Source organism: Ursus arctos, unplaced genomic scaffold (assembly GCF_023065955.2).
Source record: "Ursus arctos isolate Adak ecotype North America unplaced genomic scaffold, UrsArc2.0 scaffold_1, whole genome shotgun sequence".
NCBI classification, from domain to species: domain Eukaryota; kingdom Metazoa; phylum Chordata; class Mammalia; order Carnivora; family Ursidae; genus Ursus; species Ursus arctos.
The window spans coordinates 87209416-87231972 of NW_026622763.1; the positions used below are offsets into that span (position 1 = coordinate 87209416).

The 22557-nt window shown below is 37.1% G+C and overlaps 1 protein-coding gene across 6 annotated transcripts in view; it reads left to right on the forward strand.

The window, feature by feature from the left end:
• The window catches only part of SPAG16 (sperm associated antigen 16), a 913718-nt gene that overhangs the window by 609254 nt on the left and 281907 nt on the right, over nt 1–22557 (forward strand). For all 6 annotated transcript variants that reach the window (XM_026492020.4, XM_057304555.1, XM_044381193.3 and 3 more), the window contains one exon: nt 16330–16395. In XM_026492020.4, coding sequence (XP_026347805.1) covers nt 16330–16395 — 66 coding nt within the window. The remainder of the gene's footprint in view (nt 1–16329; nt 16396–22557) is intronic.

Below are 22557 nucleotides of genomic sequence, written 5' to 3' on the forward strand. Positions count from 1 at the left end.
GAGGCATCATACATAAGTGGCAAAGAAGCTGTGGACATGAACCAAGCCCCTTGGATGAGGGTATAGGAAGAGAAGAGGGAATCTAGAATCCCTAGAATCTAGAAACCTAAGAACAACATTTAAGGGAGGTCAAGAAGATATTTCATTTATGAATTATAATCTTATGGTATGGGTATACCATCCATTGCGTTTGATTCCGTATACAAAGAAACAAATTTGAGCAAGTAGAGAAAAAAGAATTATGGATTTTATTTATTTATTTGGCAGGGAGAGAGAGAGTGTGTGAGCACAAGCAGGCAGAGCAGCAGGCAGAGGGAGAGGGAGAAGCAGGCTCCCCGCTGAGCAGAGAGCCTGACGTGGGGCTCCACCCCAGGACCCTGGGATCATGACCTGAGCCGAAGGCAGACACTTAACCAACTGAGCCACCCAAGCACCCTGAGAAAAACTTTTAATATGAACAACAGGTCACAAAAGTCTCTGGGTACCTAAGGGCAAGAGTACAACTGTACCTTGTAAAGGACTGGAACCAGGAATAAGAAGCCTCAGGGATCCTGAGATTAGGCTCTCTTTCTCTCTTGCCTCTGCTTCTACCTGCATTTCTTCTTTATTCTTCTACAGATAGACTTTACTTTTTTCCTCTGAACATATGTTGGAAAGAGTTTATACCACAGATTTTGGGTTTTATGTCTTATCCATCCAAGAAGTCAACTCAACATGAAAGTACAATTTAAGTCCCTATTCTGAGTTTTGGAAACAGGTATTATTTCAGAAATAAATCTTATGCATTTTTGCTGACTGCCCCAGCCAGAACCCTTTAGTCACTTGTATGGGGAGTGCTGAGTTCCTCCCTCTCCCTCTCCCCCACTCCCCCATCCCTGGCTGCCCCCTGCAGGCAGGCTGACTAACCCTGTACCAAGAATACTGACTCCACTGACCGCTTTCAGACACCACACTGGAAGGCGTGGAATCAGGCATATTACATGGTTGCCAAAGTAGCTAAGTGGTAAGACCCCAGAAACATAGGGGACTTTGATTTCCAAGAAGCAAAGTTTAACTGAATCCTATTTCTTCCCTCCTCCCATGGATTATTCATAGTTTTTTCTACATCCTGTCCACAGAAATCCTGTATGCCAGGAGTACAACCTGCTGGTCTTTCTTAGAAGCCAATACAGTAATGCCTCTCATTCTGCCTGCCCCTCAACTACTGTTTTCTCATCTTAGCTGCCCTGGGTATGTACCTCCCAAATAAAGCATTAGCACATTAGTTCTTGCATCAGGCTCCATTTTCTAGGGAACTCAGGCTACGAGAGACAGCTTATTGTTTAGATGGGCTCCGTACACCCTCTGACTCTACCTGCAGGGGCAGGAAGTATGCCCAGCACGTCTCCTAGGACCCATCTATGTGATTCTCTGGCTTAGTGGGCACAGGGGAGCTTATTTCCAGAAGAGAATAAAACAAAACAAAACAAAACAAAATACTACCATCAAATCAGACACCCCAAAAAATGTCTGACAAGAATTAAAAGTGTAGTGATCAAAAATTATTCTAGTTATTTCTCCTTCTCTGTGGGTCTGATAATTGCAAATGTTTTCATTTTACGTTTTTCCCTCTTTAAACAGTTGAACAAATCTGATCATTTGAGATATCACTACAATCTGATATAATTCTGAGAAAATATTATTGGGAAATTTCTTATAACGTGTAGTTTTTACAGATTGAGGTAGTGACATGATATACACAGATACATAGATATACGTATATCTATGATATATGATCATAGATATATGTAACTGTATAGATACAGATCTTTCTCTACAAAATTAAGTATGTAATTAGGGGACGCCTGGCTGGCTCAGTTGGTAGAGCAGGCAACTCTTGATCTCAGGGTCATAAATTCAAGCTCCACATTGGGTGTAGAGATTACTTAAAAATTAAATCTTAAAAAAAGTATGTAATTAGTTTGAATGTACCTTCAATGTACATATAATTACTTTCAAACGTAACTATATGCCCTTATCAAAATAATTTCCTTATAAGGCATATCTTTTGGATTTCCAGAAACCATACATTCACTTATTCAATTCAATTTGCCAGGGAAAAGTAGGGAGAATACTGGCACAGTTGCCTTCTCTACCATAGTGGAAGACAGCAGCAACCGGTGAGAAGAGTGGTTAGAGCTTGAGGACCCATCTTTGTGCAACCCGTGGGGTCTGTGTTTAGATCTTTCAGGGCACCTCAAATCTCTGCCCTTTCATTGCTTCTTTTCAGCCTAATACACATACATAGTTAAAAGCAAAGATAATCTCAGCAAAATAGAAAGTAATATAGAATAACAGAAAATACTTCAAAATTAGCTCTTCTAACTACTGAGAAAAAAATGTCACTCACTTTTCTTCATTTCCCACCTCACCATCAGAAGGCACTATTTAGCTTTCTTTTTCTTTAATGCACTCAGCAAATTGTATTAAGTGTATGATATGTAGAGCACCCTAGAAAGGCTATAAATACTAACCAAATTATATATCACTGCCCTTGGCAATAATAATCTCACAATCTGGTAGGGAAATCACTTTGTTTAAATAATTTGTTATGTTCTGAATTCATGATATTTAAAATGCTAAACTTTACTGCAGTTACCATGTTCCCTTACTGATAGAAATTCTTAAATGAACCAAGTTAGAAAGTTAGAATTCCGGGGGAGGGAGTAATGCAAAAACTTAATCATTGTGTTTAAATTCTCAGTAAATTTCAAGCAATACCTAGAATCTGGCAATCCTTGTTGAAATGGCAATTCTTAGGGAAAGTTAAGAAAACAGCTAAGACTTTTATATTAACTAGATGAAAGACAATGTAGGGGCTCTTATAAGTCATAGTCTTTGTCACTTATTTTTATTAGTTACATTCTTTTAGCAGTCAGACTTCAGACTCAGAAAATCTAGGATCTGGAGATCAGAGCGAAGATACTGCCTTTTTTTTCAACCCAAACCCGGGCCCTACACCTTTTGTGCTTACTTTAGATGAGAAAAGAGAATTTAGAAAAGCAAATTAATTCTGACTAGTTTACATGGCTATTTAGGTCTCTAAATTACACAAAATAGTGTATGTAGTTGGAGGAATATGGGCTTTGCAATCAGTCAAATTGGATTTGAATCTATTTTTGACACTCCTTGCTGTGTAAATGTGGGCAATTTACTTAACTTCTTGATGTTTCTGTTTCTTCATTCTTAAAAAGGTGATAATATTTATGATAATAATTTTTGTAATAAATAAAGTGCCTCACTTAATATATGATACTCGTGAGGCATCTGGCATGTGGTAAACCAAAGTGAGGGAGACTGAGGAGTACCGGCAGCAGAATGATCTAAAGACTTGAAGCCTTAAAAACACCAACAAGACTCCAGTAGGAGATCCTGGTCCCAGAAATGTCTCAAATAAGTCCTATAGGACAAACAAGACTTTTAAAAGAATACTAACCACAGGAAAGATATAATTTTTTATGAATGACTTAGGGTAACGGTGTTATACTGGTCTTCTTTGTTAATAAAATTCTTCAAGACACAAGTTATTTAGGTCAAAGTACCCCAACCCTCACCTAATAGCTGCTTCCCTAATCGTAGGCAAGTTTCTGTAAGCAGAATCACCTGGTGCTCAAACCAGACTCACCAGGAAGGTTTGGGGGGAGGGGGGGAAATAAGCCGGGTGACTAGGCACACCTACGGAGCTCTGTTACAGTGGATCTAAAGTCCATCTCCAACCCTTTCCCAGGTGACGTTGGGCCTGGGACCACACTTTGAGAACTACTATATAAGGAAAGGTTTCTTAGATGATTTCAAATATAATGTAAAATATAAAGTAATATAAAACAAATGGAAACAGTTATTTACATAAAAAAATTACATAAAAAAAAAAGGACATGTATATATTTAGGGTAACCAACTGTCTCCGTTCTCCATCCCCTCACTGAAAACCACAATTCAACTGAGACAACTTCGGAAGTGAGATCCTTCCAGAAGTAGGATCACACCAAGACTCTAAGCTGCATGCTGCATTAACTCCTTCAATTAACTTTCACGTAACAGCAAACCACTTGTTGTCGGGTAAATTGTGTCCCCCAAAAAGATAACGTTCGTGTCCTCACCCCCAGTACTTGTGAATGGTACTGGATTGTAAATAGAGCCTTTGCAGATGTGAGCATTTAGGATAAGGTCATACTGGAGTAGGGTGGGGGTGTCCTTACAAGAAGACGGAATCACAGATGGCAATGCCATGTGAACACGGAGGCAGAGGTTGGAACACTGCATCTGCAAGCCAAGAAACGTCAAGGAGGTCCAGCCATCACCGAGAGGCATGGATAGAATGTATTCTTCCTCAGAGCCCTGAAAAGGAGCCAGCACTGCTGACACTTTGGCTTCAGACTTCTAGCCTCCAGAACTGTGAGAGAATACATTTCTTTTTTTTTTAAGCCACCCTGTGTGGTACTCTGTTATGGCAGCTCTGGGAAACTAACACAGCCTCTTTACACCAGGACCTACAGGATTTTCAGCCTACTTCTTAAATTTGCTTCAAATCCCAATATTTTTTCATTGTGTTTTCTCTCCCACTCATTGGTTTCTTCATCCTTAGGAGGGCAGCATCAAAGAAAGGATGGGAGAAGAGGGTGGGGCAGGTGTGATCATCTCACCCTGAAATCACTAGAACTCAAGAAAGTGGTGCCACTATGGAAATACTCTTCTGACCATTTCCCTTGGCTCTGCCCCAGGTTTCTCGAGGTCAGGGCCCTCTTTTAATTATTCTCCACCCTTAGTTTCAGCATCCTGGCTTGATTACTCATTTCTGGCTCCGATTTTTGGCTTTCCTCCTGGCTTCTCTTGCCCCTTGCTCTGGGCTTTGATGCCCTTTGTTGTGTTCGGCAGCTGGACCTGGTAAAACTTTCCACTTGCCCTTCCATTTCGGTTCTTGCCACTTGGATTTATCCAGTTGCTCCCCATCGAATCTTGAGTCGACTCTTAACAATGAAACAATTTCCTCACCTAAGAAGTGCACTCACCCTTGTGCTTTCCTAAGTATTCCTCTTCATTACAAGATCTTTCACATCCTTCTCCACTACTTTTCTTCCCTTCTCCACGTCTCCTGACTTCCAAGGCCCTGCTAGGTTGACTCTTCCTATTCCTTCAGCTCTTTCTATTTTCAGACTGTGGTTCCACCGCCTCCGCTCAGTCATCTCCCTGCATTTGCCCTTTCCTCTTTCTTGTCATGTCTTCTGTCTGCAGGACATCATCCCATAGTCATCACTGTCTTTAAGAGTTGTTCCACTTTGTTGTTGCTTTTGCTGTTGCCTGACACAGCGGGTCTCAACTCAGCCTTGTTTGTAATAACTATGTTTCCTGTAAACACCCCACTTAAATGTTTTCCGCACGAACTACACGAGGCTGGTGGTTTTACCTGCGGAGGTTTGTTTTATTAATGCAGGAAAGTTTATATATTTTGTCAAGGGAAAGGTATTTCTACAGACAACTTTGGTTCATTTGATGCCGCCTGTTCCACCCAGTCTCTGTTCTTAATCACTGTGATGGGCATATTGTGACAAAAGCTCATTTTCATCAAAAGAAATTCCCAGAGGGTTTGCTGCTTTGATGAAATGGAATAATTAAATACAGTCTAAAGGAAGGTGGTTGGAAATATATATGTAATAAAAATTTAGTCAGTTTTCATGCTACAGGGAACATTTTTTCAAACCCTCACTTCTAAGTGGCACTCAGACAGAGCTCCATGTGAAAGCTTTTTTTCCTTCTAGAATAAAAAGCTTGTTTCTTCAGCAATTCAATCTAGAACAAAGAAATCAAAAATACTATGAACTAAAAAAAAATCCACAGCAGAAATTATGTAGAGGCAAGGCAAACTAACATTAATAAATGAAGCTAATTAGACTTGATTTGCATATTTAACTCATCTTAATTACACATGGATTCAGCAAATATTTTAAAAGCTGCAATCAATCTTTCACAGACATGGTTAGTTATTTATATAAAATAACAAAAACCAGGATCCTTGTTAATGATTATTCTGTTTCCAATTTATATGCCAGTGAGATTGTTTCAGTAATAATAATGGAGTATGTTTTTCTTTAACCATTTGTAAACCTGTAAGGTTAAATTTCTTTGGTTTCACAAAGTTATTTTAAAAAAGATTTGCAGAAAATGTGAATGTTATATAAATTATATTAAATATTTGACCCTGTTCAATTAAGAAATGGACCTTTATAAAATTCTTGGACATTAATTTTTAAACTTGATAACTAAGGTGGTAACTGTAATAGAAACAGCTACATCTAGCTGGTAATGAGTAGGAGGATATTTTTCTCACAGCTGGTATAAACTTTAATTCTGCTCACCTTTGGACACAGTTTGCTTTGTCTTCTTTGATAGTAATATTCCTTGGTCATAAAATTTGAAATAAAAATGCATACAATACAATTGCACAATATAATTCTCTTTAACTTCAGTAAGTTTTATTTAGGTAGTTTTTCTTAAACATTTTTAGGTATTTTAGTAATTATTTTCTAGAAATATACAGGAATAGTGCTATGAGGAGATAGTACCTCTGTGTTGTGACATGAGGGCCTAGCAGGGCTGATGAGGTGGCTGAGTAAAGAGGGTGCTGTGGGCAGGAAGAAACGTACATAAAACTTTATTCTGTGCAACTGTCAAATTGGTGTGAAATTCAGTGATTAGGGCTCCACTTCCTACAGTTCTTCTCCATGAGGATTCTTTCATAAAATCAAAAATCGAGAGGTTAACCCTTTCATCTGAATTGCCTTGAAAAGTTGGAGGTCATGTGGTGAAGGAAAGGAAACTTGGTGAAGGGCAAACTTACCAAACTTGCTTAGTAACTTGTCTGGAAATGTCCCGTGTGTGTGTGTGTGTGTGTGTGTGTGTGTGTGTGTGTGTGTGTGAGTGTGAATGTGTGGGTTTACTATTTCAAAAATAATTATTGTATACCTCTTATAAGCTAACACATCTCTGCATTTAACATTATGAGGTGATGAAGATAATAGATGTCATCTCTGCTATCACAGAACTTGTAATCTGCATATTGTTCCTATGTAATAATTATCATTTACTGAGCACTTGGCTATGTCCCAGGCAGCAATCTAAGCATTTTACATGAATTAACTTCAATCATGTAGATACTCATATTATTTCTATTTTACAGATGAAAAACTGAGGCTCACAGTCTTCAAAGGACATATTGAGTGAAAAAGCCCAAATTCACATCTGAGCAGTGTCACTGCAGACTCTGTGCTCTTAACCATTATATTATACACATGCATAATATTCATCTGCTTAGATATATGCCCAAATGTGACATAAAATTCAACTTTTCATTTTGAAATTGCATATTAGCTCAAAGTGCATTGATGTAATATATGTAAATTCTATATATAATATAATAAATACTATAAAATAATCTCACAGTTTGACTCTTGCAACCAGCTAATGCCCCGATAGCTTTTGCATTCCTAAGATATTTTATGAATATTAGAATAAAGATATCTCTGGCCCTTTGGTTTGGGCTGAATTGTATCCTTTCAAATTTATATGTTGAAGTCCTAACTCTAGTACTTCAAAATGTGACTGTAATGGGAAGTGGGGTCTTTAAAGAGGTCATTAAGGTTAACTGAGGCCATTGAGATGGGTCCTATTCCAATCTGACTGATGGTCTTATAAGAAGAACAGATTAGAGCACAGATACACACAGAGGTGAAACCATGTGAAGATACAGGGAGGAGATGGCCTTCTACAAGTCAGGGCAAGGCCTCAGAAAGAAGCTAACTGCTGATACCTTGGTCTTGTATTCTAGCTTCCACAACAGTGGGAAAATACATTTTTGTTGTTTAAGCCCCCAGTTTGTGGTACTTCGTTATGGTGGCCCTAGCCAACTAAAACACGCTTAGTCCTCTCTGGTGTCAAAGGATGAGACCACTGGTCAATATCTGAAACCAAAAAAACCCTGAATTTATCATATACTTCAGTGAAGAAGAGTTATACTAATTGAGCAGATCCAATTGCTGATTTTATATCCAGTTTTTGTGGAGAGTTTATTTTTGGAAAGTGAATTACTGAGATAGGAATGGGTTAGGTCAGTCTTACAAGAGTGGTTTATGCGGTTTATTAAGACTTACTTTTTGTCTGTTATCGAGGTGGAAGAAGGTTACTATGAGCTTTAGGAACACGGACACTGTAGTGAATCTTTGGCCAGTCAGCTGAATTTCAAATTATGAGTCTGATGCTATTTGGCTTTTCGAGAAGTGTTCACAGAAGTTAGTTGTCATTGATTAATTAGATAGTTTTAAAACCAGTTCTGGTTGTTTACTTACAAGCAGGGCTATGGAACTGTTACTAATTGATTGGACGAGTTTAAAACTAGTTCTGGTGTTTGTTACCATGACGATGAGTCTTTTCCTAGAAAAGTGTTTTGTTTTGTTTTGTTTTTAATTCTCAGTGGCCAACAAAATATAAGTAGAACAAGAAATAGAAAAGACTACAAATTGATCTACAATTGGTAATATCTCTTATTTGTGTAGGCATTATGCTAATCCTTTACACAAATCTCTCCAACTATAAATGGGAATTTAATTTATTACTAGTTTCATACAGTACAGATTAAAGGAGTTACTGTATGTAAAGTACTTGGTGTGGTGTTTATATAAATGAGAGATATGACGATCACTTTCCAATGAACTGAATTCTAAACCCTGCAGTTTTATTCTAGTATCACATTTTTTATCACTAGAGTATACAACCTTTCTTTAAAAAATGCTCACCAGTGTGATTTTGTTTACGTAAGAATTGAGGTAGATAACATGACACAGTAAAGGAAAGTGAATGTATGTGCACAAACTATCCCAGGGAATATGCAAAAGACACTATTACAGTGGTTGCATCTGGGATGGCCTGAGATAGGAGACTAACTTTTCATTAGATAGTCTCCTGTACTATTTAAGTTTTCAACCATATTCCTATATCTGTTTTCTCCAATACAATAATGTTGATTAAAAAAATTGTTGGGCTGTTTTTACTAAGAAGGGCATGAGGAACTTTCTGAAGTAATGGGAATGATCTATACCTTAATCTAAATGGCCGTTACACAGATACATACACAGATAAAACTTCTATCTATGTGTGATAAAAATTCATTGAACTAAGCCCCTAAGATCTGTGCATTTTCCTGTGTATAAGTTAAATGTTGTAGGCCACTAAAGACACTTTAACACATCAAAAAGACATTTTAAAAGATACCTTTGTTAAAAACAAAGGCAAAAACTGAGTTGGGGGGGCTTACTTTATATTTTCAAGTCTGCTTTTTTCCCCCCCAGAATAGTGAATCCATTGGTCAAATAAATAAGTCTTTACAAGGAGAAAACAAGTTAGTGAATATTAGTTTTTTAATGATTTTAGTGACGGCATTTTTGGCTGCTTAGTTTATGACTATTTGTGATTTTATGTCTTATGATTATTATATGATTTTATAGAACTAATTTTTAAGAGTTTGTAAGCTTCTCTTTTGTCTTGAGTATTAGGCTTCTAACAAGCATTATTTTAGTATTTTTTTCAGCTTTTCGCATGGCACTATTAATAGTAGAAAAGTTTTTAATAAGATTAATCTTCCTGCATAGGGTTTATGTCAGTCAAATAAGGCTAGGCTGTGTTACAGTAACATATGACTTCCAAAACACAGCAATATTATATCTTGCTCTAGGTCTGCCCCCTTCGTAAGTTGGAAGGGGAGGTTCTGCTCACTGACTCACTAGGATCCAGGATGACCTAGCAGGCACCTTAAATGCTCTGGGGCTAGACAGGTGGAGTTGGAGAGAACAGGAGAGGGGTATTACTTGTCATTTCCACTCACAAATTTCCACTCACAGCTCTTGGACCAGAAATCATTATGTGGCCCCACACAACTACAAGGGGGCCAGAAGGTGCACTTCTACAGAAAGGGAAAACATTGGGAAAATTTGGCAAATGGCATTGAAAAGCTGCCTCTACCTTTCTCCCTTCAAATTCTTGCACATTGAGGGTTAGATGATTTTGTAATTATAACAAAGAGGAGTTACTGTCTTGCCTTTGGCACTCTTTATCTCTGCCAAGATAGATTAGTGTTTCTGTTTTCTCATCTCTAGAATAGGTTACAATAGTACCCATGTCACTGAATTGTTGTGAGGATTAAATATAATAATAAAGCACTTAGCACAAGTCTTTAGTTACATAATAAACACTGAATAAATGTAAAGCTGCCTCCTGCTGCTGCAGTCAACTAACTCCATGTACTTCTTTAGAGACAATGACTGAGTCAATGGATAAATATGCTACTGGGTTAGAACCATGTTGTGGGAAAGGAGTTGAGAGAAATAAGACTGCACATTACATGGCATGACTAATCAAAATGAAAATAAATATTGGGAAGAGGACCAAGCTATTTATCCAAAAATGAGATATCTGGTGAGGGTTGATTTTTTTCCAATTTTCAGTTGTGATAACTCTGTAGCTGTTTACTTTTTTACTTAACAACTGTTTATCAAATCCTACCACAGCTGTCTTGGGCCTGGGGGATAGTAAGACTGGTGGGCAAGACAAATACGTTTCAAACAAGTTTCTCTTGTGGAACTACGTTCTAGTGGAAAGAAACTAACAATAAAAAAGGAAACAAATTCCTAAGTGATTTTAGTTCATGATGAATGATCTGAAAAAAATAAAACAGGGTGGCCTATTCACTGGGTACCAACACCTGCGGGAAGCCCAGTTAAGCCCCAGAATTCAGGGGCTTGACACAGAAGAAGCTTAGTTCTCACTGACGGAATGCCAGTTGAAAAGTCCTGATTGGTGACTTTTCTCCTTGTGGTAGTTGAGAAACTTAGTCTGGTTCCATCTGTCTTTTTCCATCTTCCAGAACACTTCTGCGTACAGTCTGCAAGCAGACAAAAATAAAAGCTTAGAGCATTGTGTGGGATATTTTAAGGAGCAGGTCTACATGTGACTTATTTCATGACTGCTCACAGCACACTGGACAGAACTCAGTCACACCTGACCTCAAGCCTGGCCGAGTGCCCAAGAGAAAAAGGAAAGGGATTTTATGAAAGTTTCTGCTATTGTAGGAGAGGATACAGGACAGGAGGCAGGAATATTAGATATCAGACATCACTGAAAAGGTTGTGTTTGAGATGAAAGCAGAATGGGAATAGGGACAAGGACATGAAAATATCCAAGGTAGAGAAAACACGATGTTTAAAGGCGGGAGCATCCTAGGCCTTTTAGAAGAAGAGAAAGGCTACTGTGACAGTGTTGTTTTTGTGTCTGTATTTACTTATTTATCCGATAGGAAACAGGAGGTTTCTGGATCAGTGATCAGACCATTTATTTACTCACTGAGCAGCTTATGTTGATTTGTCATTTCCGCATTCCCCATGGAGAGAAGCTGCGAGAGCCAGGTGTACCCCACAGGTGAGGTCATGTATCATGGAAAGGAACCCCCAAATTATGAAAGTCAGAGGCTTTGTGCCCTTCCAAGGAGGCAAGGTGATGGGTAGAGGGGAGAGGGAGAAACCTTTGTTGGAAATGTGAACAGATTCTCTCTTGGAAGAGAAGAGATAAGCCTCTAGGCTTGCAACCCCTGAGATATAAATGAATACCTCAGAGGGAGATGCGCCTAAATCTCTCCAGAGTTCTCCGTCTTTAGGGTTGGATTGCTATCAGTCATCCTTTAATCCAGGTTAGTTCTGTTTGCTCAGAAAGCCCTGACCATGCAGAAACATGAAAATATTCACGAAGCACAGTGCATGAGAAGGAGGAATGGTAAAGGATGAGGTCAGATAGGCAGACAGGAGCCAAACAGTATGGAGCCTTTGGAATAAAGGAAAGAGTTTGGAATTTATTCTGAGTATGATGGTAATTGTTCAGGTGGCTGTTACCAGGAGCATGGCATGATCTGATCCAGGTTTTATTGATCGTGCTACCGGCCGTGAGAGGAGTAGATGGGGAGTGGGGTAAGGGTAGAAGCAAGAGACTGATTGGTCATTGCAGGATGCTCCTGCTGTCTTTGAGTTCAGCATGATGGCTGATTTCCTGCACAGAGTAGTAATGTTAAGAAGGAACTGAGGTGGGCAGAGTAGGGCTTTACGTTGAAGAAAAAGCTGATGTGCTGGATGAGGGATGTGTGCGGGTAGGGGCAGAAGAAATATTTTAATTCTCAGGTTTGCCTAAGGTTTTTTTGTTTGTTTGAGCAACTGGCAGTGCCACTTACTTAGATGGAAAGACTTGGCAAGAGTAAAGACAGGCAGTTGAGAAATAGTAAGTCAAAAAGTCTGCTTTTGCATGTTACGTCCGACATGCCGTATCACCAGCAGGAAACAGATAACACATGAAGTAAACTCAAGTGGAATGTTTACAGAGATGTGAACGGGCTTCAGGAAATGAACACAGCACCCAAGGGGTAGCAACAATGGGAAGCCTGAAGGGACAGGAGAAGGAGAACATTACTGGACACGGTGGAGCTGTAGCCATGGGAGAGGGCCCACATAACATGATTAGTGGAATTAGGTAGAAAACAGGACCACTGACAAAATCACAGCTGAACAGGGAGGGAGCTAAAGTGGTCATTGATCTGCCATTTATATCTTTCTGCTCTTTCATTCCTACTGGTGCTTCCCTCTGGCTGAATCCAACCAGATGCCGGAGGGCCTGAGTGCCCACAGAGATGTGGTTGGTAGAAAGCAGGGCACAGACTAGGGCAGCGCCACATAGGGAGCGAATCTGATGGACAAGTAGAAAAGCAGCATCGATGCCTCTACTACTCTTTATTGGAGTCTTTAAGGAAAGACAGAGCTAAGGGCAGAGATGGTTTGGAAGTCATGAGCATATCAGTGGTTTATGTTGCAGGTTAAGAGCTAATATTTGTTAAGCTCTCACTTTGTGCTAAGCACTCCACCAACATTTCACATGCATTTTCCAATTTAATTCTCAAAACAAACCTATAGGTTAAATATCATCACCTCATTGGACATGAGTAATGGTATTTAATCTCTAGGTTTGTTTTGAGAATTAATTGAGGCAATGGAAGCACAGTGAAGTGAAGCAATTTGTTTAAGGTCACACAGCTATCAGGTAGCAGATCCAAGAATGAAGTCCCAGACGTTTCTATCCCCAGGGCCAGGGATAGCAATCATCACTGCACAGAGCTTCTCCGAGAGAATCAAATACTGGAGCAATGACATGTTCGGTCACATGGGTTTTTTTTTTCTTATAAGCCTCTTCCCTCTTTTACATTTTTCCCCCCACTTCTTTGAAAGAAAACAATTCTGACAAGAATTCATCAAAGAAGATATTCCAAATTTTAACATACCAGTTTGGGTATTGCTTTTGATTAAGGCTGTTTGCAGACTAGAATATTAGTAACCCACATATTCCCTATACCACAAAAAGAGTAGATTCACTTTTATCTTGGGAACAAAGCTGGATAGAAAAGCTTTTTTTTTTTTTAACTTTTCTTAATTCATGAAACATTTATCTTCAAGTCAGGTTTTGTTATAGCAGCACAAATGTGGTCTGTCAGCATTTCCATTATAACCCCATATTTCCAGGGCTTTTCAAGAGTGCCTTAGAGATTCCACTTTGAATTAAAACTTGGCATTCAGGATTTGAATCAGAAAACTCCATTTTCCTTAACAATTAATCAAAGAGTTTAGAGATTCTCACTTTAGAAGAGCACCAAATGTAAAACTTACAATGCAAAAAAAACATTTTGCTAATTTAAATATTTTTTTTATATATTAGCACTCACTATGCAGGTATAATATTGTGCAACTATTTATGATATTAATTCTCAAAGAAAATTAACTATAAAAGTTCCTAAGATAATATATGAAAGCTAATTATAGCATCTTATACTTTGCCTTTTTGGCTTTGTAAGTAATTTAGTTCTACTTTGGAAATTTAGAGGATTTGAAGTTCTCAGCATAATTGATTTAAACTTGTAGCAGTATCAAGATAGTGAACCAGAATAACATGGGAAGGGGGGGATCCTGAAAGAGTACCGAAGTATTTCAACATATTTTTGTGAAATTTAAATTCATGTGGGGAAATTTTGCGTTCTGTGAAAAGAGATTAACAGCATGCATTAATTCTGTACATAAATATTTGAAATTTAACTTGCTGAACACAATGGTAATAGTGAGGACTAAATAGAGCTTAGTTATAAAGCCATTCCAACTTTGCTTAGTTCCAAACTATTCCATGAATGTCCTATAAACAACAAGGAGACATGATGATAATACTCTATCTTTCCTATTTCATTTTGTAATCTTTTCTGTAATCTTTCCTCCAGCTGTAATGGTTTAGAACTAAGTAAATACCAGGTAGTGAAGGAGAGTAGATGAAGCCTTTTAGTAAGCCTACTCTCCTTCTGGTTTACTTCTCCCATCCACATTGCCTTGCTTGCTATTGCAGAAACACAGAGGGTAAACTCTCATTTTTGAAACATTTGCTCTACCTTTTCTTTCTTCCTGGAATGCTTTTTCTTCAGATGTCTGCTTGGCTTGTTCAATCCTTGTTCACACCTTACTTTTTGACTGTAGTCAAACTATATCATTCTACTTGATAATTTGGTTTGCCCTTAGCCTCTCAATCTCAAAACTCATGATACCCATTACCCTGTCTGACTTTTCTTCTTTTCACAATACTTATGATCTTCTAACACACTTTTACCTTTTTCAAATATCTATTCCCACCCTCTCCCCTTATAAAGAAAGGTTGATGAAGACACCATTCTTTGTTTTATTCATTGACAGATCCTAAGCCCCTAGAATTGTACCTGACATAGATTAATTGCTCAAAAATATTTGTTGAATGACTACATTGTTGAATTAAATCTGAATTTTGCCCATAACAAGAATCTGCAAACAGTATTCAGATACAACTCTTTCTGGTTTTTCTACAAAATTTGTGTTATTTCCCTAAGATAATTAAGAATGCCCTTTGACCATTGATATCAAAATGAAAACTCCCCACGTTTAAATCCCCTGCATAATGTGTTATGGGCCCAATTTGCTTGAAATAATTTAAACTGAAGTTTGGGAATTTTTCTAGTTAATTTTAATTTTAGTTATTGTTTGGAAAGATGACCTGAATGGGTAGATGTGAAATGTAGTTTTCATAAAATAAATGCTTATTTTGTGTTAAAAATACTACTGTACATGTTTTATAACATTTTCATATGCATAATGATATTAATGCCAAACTGTGAAAACTCAAGAATTAAAATATGATCTCGTAATCTAAAACAAACAGAAAAAGAGCCTCATGTCCCCAGCAGTGATGGAAATGATGTCCTGAAAACTCCACCCTCTGTAAGGGTGTCACTGCTTGGCCCCATGGCTTGAATACTATGCTAGTTGCAAGATGGAGTCACTTAGTAAAATTTCCCCAGCAGCTCAATTGTGTAAAAGTGAGGATGCCAGAGTTTCAGTGCACAGACAAGCACTGATGACACACTCATCAAGCACAAGCACAGCCTTGGCTGATTCTGAATGGTAGCTGATAGCAAAAGCTAGCATTTTCAATCATGAGAATGTATTAATTTTATTACTGGACTAAAGAAATACCTTTGGGGGGAGGTGTATAAGCAGTTTATTTGGTTGTTATCCCAGGAAGTAGAAGTGAAGAAGCAAGGAGTGAGCTAAAGAAGAGAGCAAAACCCAATAAATGATGCATTCCTGATCCAGCTACACTGTGGGCAACTGAGGCTAAACCCTGCTGAGAACTCTCTGATGAATAATTGTAGAACACAGAGCATTAGAAGAATTCCTTTAAACAGCACTGACTAATTGGACTTTCTGAAGGAAATATTTTATTATCCACATTGTCTGCTATAATAGCCACTTGGAATATGGCTAGTGTGACTGAGGAATTGAGTTTTTATTTAATTTTAATTACTTTAAGTGTAAATAGTTATATATATATGGCTGGCTAGTTACTACTTGATCACACAGCTCAGCTCTAAAGGGTCAAAGTTTCAGGCATTAATCAGTAATTCCCATTCCCCGCTTGCCAAGATATATGGGGGAAGGGGTATTAACTCAGCATACTTCCACCCTAGCCTGCACAAAGGCTAAGATATCTGCCAGGGTTGGGGAGAAATCCGTGAGGAAGAGAAGTTGGGAGGAACACTGCTTTGGTATAAGGAAACTTAATGCAATACTTTTAAACAAAATTACCTTTCGATTTCTTTCACATATTGAATGGAATTTATTTGATTTTATTTCTGCTTTGTCTTCCTAGGGTAACTGTGAGCAGTCACTTTATGGTCACATGCATTCTATCAATGATGCCACCTTCACTCCTAGGGTGAGTTCAGTTCTCCCAATAAATTCTTTTAATATTTCATATATACAAGTTAATTTTATTGAAACAAAGTCCCAGGGGAAAATGGTAAGTTAACAGGATGAGGAAAACAAATTTAGGAATTAATTATGACAATGGAAAAAAATATATAGTTTGGGTTGTAGAAATTTAAAAAATACACACAATATACAGTGGTAGGAACAATGAGGAATTCTATATTTAACTCCACTTAAACACATATTTAAAAGCTTCTTGTCTAATGTGAGCTTCAAGATAGTAAGTGGGGGGGGGCGCCTGAGTGGCTCAGTCATTAAGCGTCTGCCTTGGGCTCAAGGGCGTGATCCTGGCGTTCTGGGATCAGCCCCACAACGGGCTCTTCCGCTGGGAGCCTGCTTCTTCCTGTCCCACTCCCCCTGCTTGTGTTCCCTCTCTCACTGGCTGTCTCTCTCTGTCAAATAAATAAATAAAATCTTAAAAAAAAAAAAAGATAGTAAGTGGGATATAAACTTGTAAATATTAATGTAGAATCATAAAAATAATGAAAATACTTGAAAGGAAACCCAAGAATAAAAAAGCCATCAAAGAAAAATAGACTTTCTTCAGGTTAAAACAGAGCAACCTTGATTTGACAGCTTTTCAATTACTCATTGAAAGTTTTCAAATATATCTTTCTTCAAATAAACTGATGACATAGCAGAAGTGTTTATCCACAGCTTGAGGTATTCAGATATCAGGATGATTTCACCAACTATGAAGATTATTAAACACGGCTTTGAGTCGCTAAGCTAATTGAGGTTGTCTTTAAAAGGGTACAGATATACTCATGGAAGGATGATTTAAGTTTGTTCTTTCTCAGATGAAAGCTATTTGACTGTTAGATGACCTCTCAAGTCCTTTCAAACTCTATGATTTAATTATAACTAACATTTAAATTGGTCTCTAAATTCCCAGTAGAGTGTGAATCTTAATTCCATACCCTTCTTCTTTCCCAATTAGCTAAAAAATTAATCTGATAGATTACCTACCTTTAACTTCAAAATGACAGCATTGTCAAAATTCTGATACTATCACGATGTCATTATTCTTTTAGACAAGAAAAATGTTCACTAAAAATTATTTCTTATAAAAGAATGTTATTTTCTCCAGCTAAAATTGTGCTGGTGGCATTGTGAATGACACCTGGAATGTTAGCGATAGGCTCAACTACAATTATATTTTAACAAATTCATCTTGTTAAGGAATTTCCATTTAATTGACTCTGTTGAGCCAATATATTATGGATTAGTTCTAGGTACCAAGTAAAAAATTATTTTTAGCAGCATATAGAGCCATTTAAGCACTGCGAACCCTTATGATATAGGATATTTATGCTAAAAATATATTAAATGGCTTATAGCTTCACATACCCTAAGAAAATTAAATGGAAGCTAGAATGAAATAAATTATTTTGTGAGTCAGGCATTTTATTTTGGTAAGCAATAACATAGCTAAGAAAGACATACCATTTAACATCCCAAATAATAAAATTAATAAATATAAAATTAACCTAATTAAATTTATTCATTTAGCAATCAAGGGACACATACATTAAGTACACATAATTAAAAGGCAAGATGATGAATATGAGGTCCAGGTGTCCAGTATCAAAGTGGCTAAACTGTTTTTGTTTATACACTTTGTCCATACCAAAGGACTATTACCACGCTATTCCAAATCAACATCCCTAGTCCTCATTAAATTCTTCCATTAACTTATCTCTTCTTTGCTGTAAATGTTTAATAACTATTAAAGAAATGATATTTTATGATGATGACTGACACTCATGGGTGAAATTTTTGGTCACATATGTCAATTGTTTTGAAAACTGTTTTATTTCACATACTTGCCAAGGAATGTCAAAAGATTAGGAGGCAGCAGTGACTGAAAGAGCACAAAGACTTTTATTGAAGGACGTGGCATTGTGACACAGTTCACATTCAAACAAACTATCAAACAAAGCTGTCATAATAAATGCATTATAGAGTGCATATATAGCAGGCAGAAATTTGAATTATTTAGAATTAGACTTGCTAATTGTTCGATGCCTTTAGGGATATTACTTCAAGTTGCATTACTAGTTAAAAACCCATTTAGTTATTTATATAAACACAATTTTAGATAAATTCTACAATTTTAGATTTATAAGCAGAAATCACAAATGTAGGGGCGCCTGGGTGGCTCAGTCGTTAAGCGTCTGCCTTCAGCTCAAGGCATGATCCCTGCGTTCTGGGATCGAGCCCCACATCAGGCTCCTCCGCTCGGAGCCTGCTTCTTCCTCTCCCACTCCCTCTGCTTGTGTTCCCTCTCTCGCTGGCTGTCTCTCTCTCTGTCAAATAAATAAATAAAAACTTTAAAAAAAATCACAAATGTTAAATTCAATGTTATCTAGCTAGCAACCAAGAATCACAGAAACAAATATACAACATATAATAGTTATGTATGGTCCTAAAAAGCTATGTACATTGAATTGTATTTCTATGTTATATTAATAGGGTTCTGATGTCTTTATTTCTGACTAATCTTCCTATTGGAAATAGATATGTATTTAAAACTTCTTTTTAAATAATCTGTTAATGAAACATTTTAAGAAATTATGAAAGCGTTTTACTAAGTCCATTTTGTAAAGCAAAAACAAAAATTTAAAAAAATTTTGACAGTAATTGCTGGACACAGAAAATTCAATGTAAGTTAAAAACAAAGCAAAACAAAACCAACAACTATGTAAAAACACACAGTAAGAAAATGAGCAAGGTATCCCTATCAGAATGTCCTCCCCCTTCAGTTTTCCAGGAAGTAGTCTGACCTGAGTGGAGATTCCATCAGGCCTTCCAGTAGCTCTTGTTGCACACCCCGAGAGGGATTTGAGAGATGGGAAGGGTAAAGAGATCAGATTAAGGAATAAACATAACTCTCTGGGAATGAAAGTCTAAGTAATAAGGGAAAACCTGTTGGCTTAGAATGTCTATCAATAACAGAAATAAATATAACACATTCTGTATGTCAAAATGGCCATAAAATCAAAATGAAAACATAAGGAAGCCAAGTACTAATAAAACATAAAGGTATGGGAAAAGGTTAAGTCCAGTCTGTATTTTCTGTCCCTAGGTATCTTATCCTGCACTTCTACCCTTAGGTATCAGAGGTTATGGATCCAGGAGTGCCCCAGGAAGTATGGTCTAAGTCAGCTTCAGTTTGAAGGTCATTAAGGAAAAAATTGACTCTCAATTAAGTGAGGGATCATGGATCAAATGAGATGTATTAAACTCAAAATTACACCAGCATTCCACTGAAATCCTATAGCAGATTCACTGCTGAGAACAGATTTTACTGCTGAGAACCTCCCGGCCACATTCCCTCATTCTTTGAAGCTTAGAGTTCCTAAATCACGGTCTTTCTCTACATATGTGGCCCATCCACCACTCTGACACTTCCTTGACTCCATTTTCTCCAACATCCTTTTTCTCCTCAGCTACGCATTCCTAAAGTCAGACTCTGAACACCTTGTCATTAACTGTAAATGCATCATGTCCAAAATCTCAATTCCAAGCATGTCATTTGTCTTTCGAGGTCTTAAGTAATTCCGGTACAACAATTTTTCTCCCTCACTGAGAGCTCTAATCAGTTAAAATCTTACTCACCATCTCATCATCCCTTCTACTTTCACTTAGCATTTTACCCCAGCTTAGGTTCTTCAGTTATCATTCTATCAATTCCATTGCAAAGGACTTTAGTTCAATTTGACCTCATTTCCTCTACATAGCATACCTAGCAAATCTACATTCTTTATAGAAAAGATTTTAAAATGCTGGAGATTTTTAAATACTATACCATCAAACTGGTTGTTTTCTGTCTTTTTGTTTTATTTGAATATAGTTGCCACAGAATGTTACATTAATTTCAGGTGAACAACTTAGTGATTTGAGAAGTTTATACATTATGCTATATTCATCACAAATATAGCTACCATCTGTCCCTTTACATTGCTATTAAAATGTCATTGACGGTATTCCTGATACTCTGCTTTTTCTTTCCATGGCTTACTCATTCCAGAACTGGAGGCTTGTGTCTCCCTCTCCCCTTCACTCATTTTGCTCAACCCCCCATCCTGTCCCCTCTGGCAACCATCAGTTTGTTCTCTGTGTTTATGGTTCTGCTTTTTGTTTGTTTACTCATTTTTTTAGATTCCATTTATGAGTGGAATTATATGGTATTTGGCTTTCCCAGTCTGACTTATTTCACTTAGTAAAATCCCCTCCAGGTCCATCCATGTTGTCTCAAATGACATGATCTCATCCTTTTTATGGCTGTGTAATATTCCACTGTGTATATATACCACATTTTCCTTATCCATTTGTCTATTGATGGACAGTTACGTTGCTTCCATGTCTTGGCTATTTTAAATAATGCCACAATAAAAATAGAGGTGAGTGTATATTTTAGAGTTAATGTTTTCATTTTCCTTGGGTAAATACACAATGGTGGAATTATTGGATCATTATAATATTTGGATTATTGGATCATTTATTGGATCATTATTATTAGATCATTATAATATTTGGAATTATTGGATCATTTTAATATTTCTAAACATTGCACATTACACATTGTTCCTTTTTCTCCACATCCATGCCGACACTTATTGTCTCTTGTCTTTTTGATTTTAGGCATTCTAATAGGTATTAGGTGGTATCTCATTGTGGTTTTGATTTGCATTTCCCTGATGATTAGTGATATTGAGCATCTTTTCATGTGTCTGTTGGCCATCTGTATGTCTTCTTTGGAGAAATGTCTATTCAAGTGTTCTGCCCATTTTTTAATCAGATTGTTTGGTTTTTGTTTTTGTTTTTGTTTTTTTTGGTGTTGCATCATATGCATTCTTTATATGTTTTGGATAACCCCTTATTGGATATATCATTTGCAAATATCTTCTCTGATACAGTAGGTTGTCTATTTTGTTTTGTTGATGGTTTCCTTTGCTGTGCAAAAGCTTTTTATTTTACTATAGTCCCAATAGTTTATTTTTGCTCTTGTTTCCCTTGCCTTGGGAGATGTATCTAGAAAAATGTTGCTATGGCTGATGTCAGAGGAATTCCTGCCTGTGCTGTCTTTGAGCATTTTTATTGTTTCAGTCTCTCTTTTATGTCTTTAATCCATTTCGAATTTATTTTTGTGTATGGTATGAGAAAGTAGTCTAGTTTCCTTCTTTTATGTGTAGTTGTCCAGTTTTCCCAGAACCATTTATTGAAAAGACTGTCTTGTCCCCATTGTATGTTCTTATCTCCTTTGTCATAGATTAATTGACCATATAAATATGGGTTTATTTCTGGGATGTCTATTGTCGTCTATTCATCTAAGTGTCTATTTTTGTGTCAGTACCATACTGTTTTGATTACTACAACTTTGTAGTATACCTTGAAATCTGGGATGTGATATCTCCAGCTTTGTTCTTTCTTAGAATTGCTTTGGCTATTCAGAGTCTTTGGTGGATCCATACAACTTTTAGTATTATTTATTCTAGTTCTGTGAAAAATGTTGTTGGTATTTTGATAGGGATTGCATTGAATCTGTAGATTGCTTTGGGTACTATGGGCATTTTAACAATATTCTTCCAATCCATGAGCATGAAATATTTTCCCTTTGTGTCATCTTCAATTTCTTTCATCAGCGTTTTATAGTTTTCAGAGTACAGGCCTTTTACCTCTTTATTAAGTTTATGCCTAGGTATTTTATTCTTTTCGGTGCAATTATAAATGGTGTTTTATTTTGTTTTGTTTTTAATTTCCCTTTCTGTGACTTTGTTGTTAGTGTATAGAAACACTACGGATTTCTGGGTATTAATTTCGTATCCTGACACTTCACTGAATTCGTTTATTACTTCTAGTAGTTTTTGGTAACATCTTTAGGATTTCTATGAATAGTAACATGTTATCTCCAAGTACTGACAGTTTAACTTCTTCTTTGCCAATACAGATGCCTCATTTCTTTTTTCTTGTCTGATTGCTGTGGCTAGGACTTCTAATACTATGTTGAATAAAAGGATGACAGTGGACATCCTTGTCTTGTTTCTGAGCTTAGAGGACAAACTCTCTGTTTTTCACCATTGGGGATGATGTTAGCTGTGGGTTT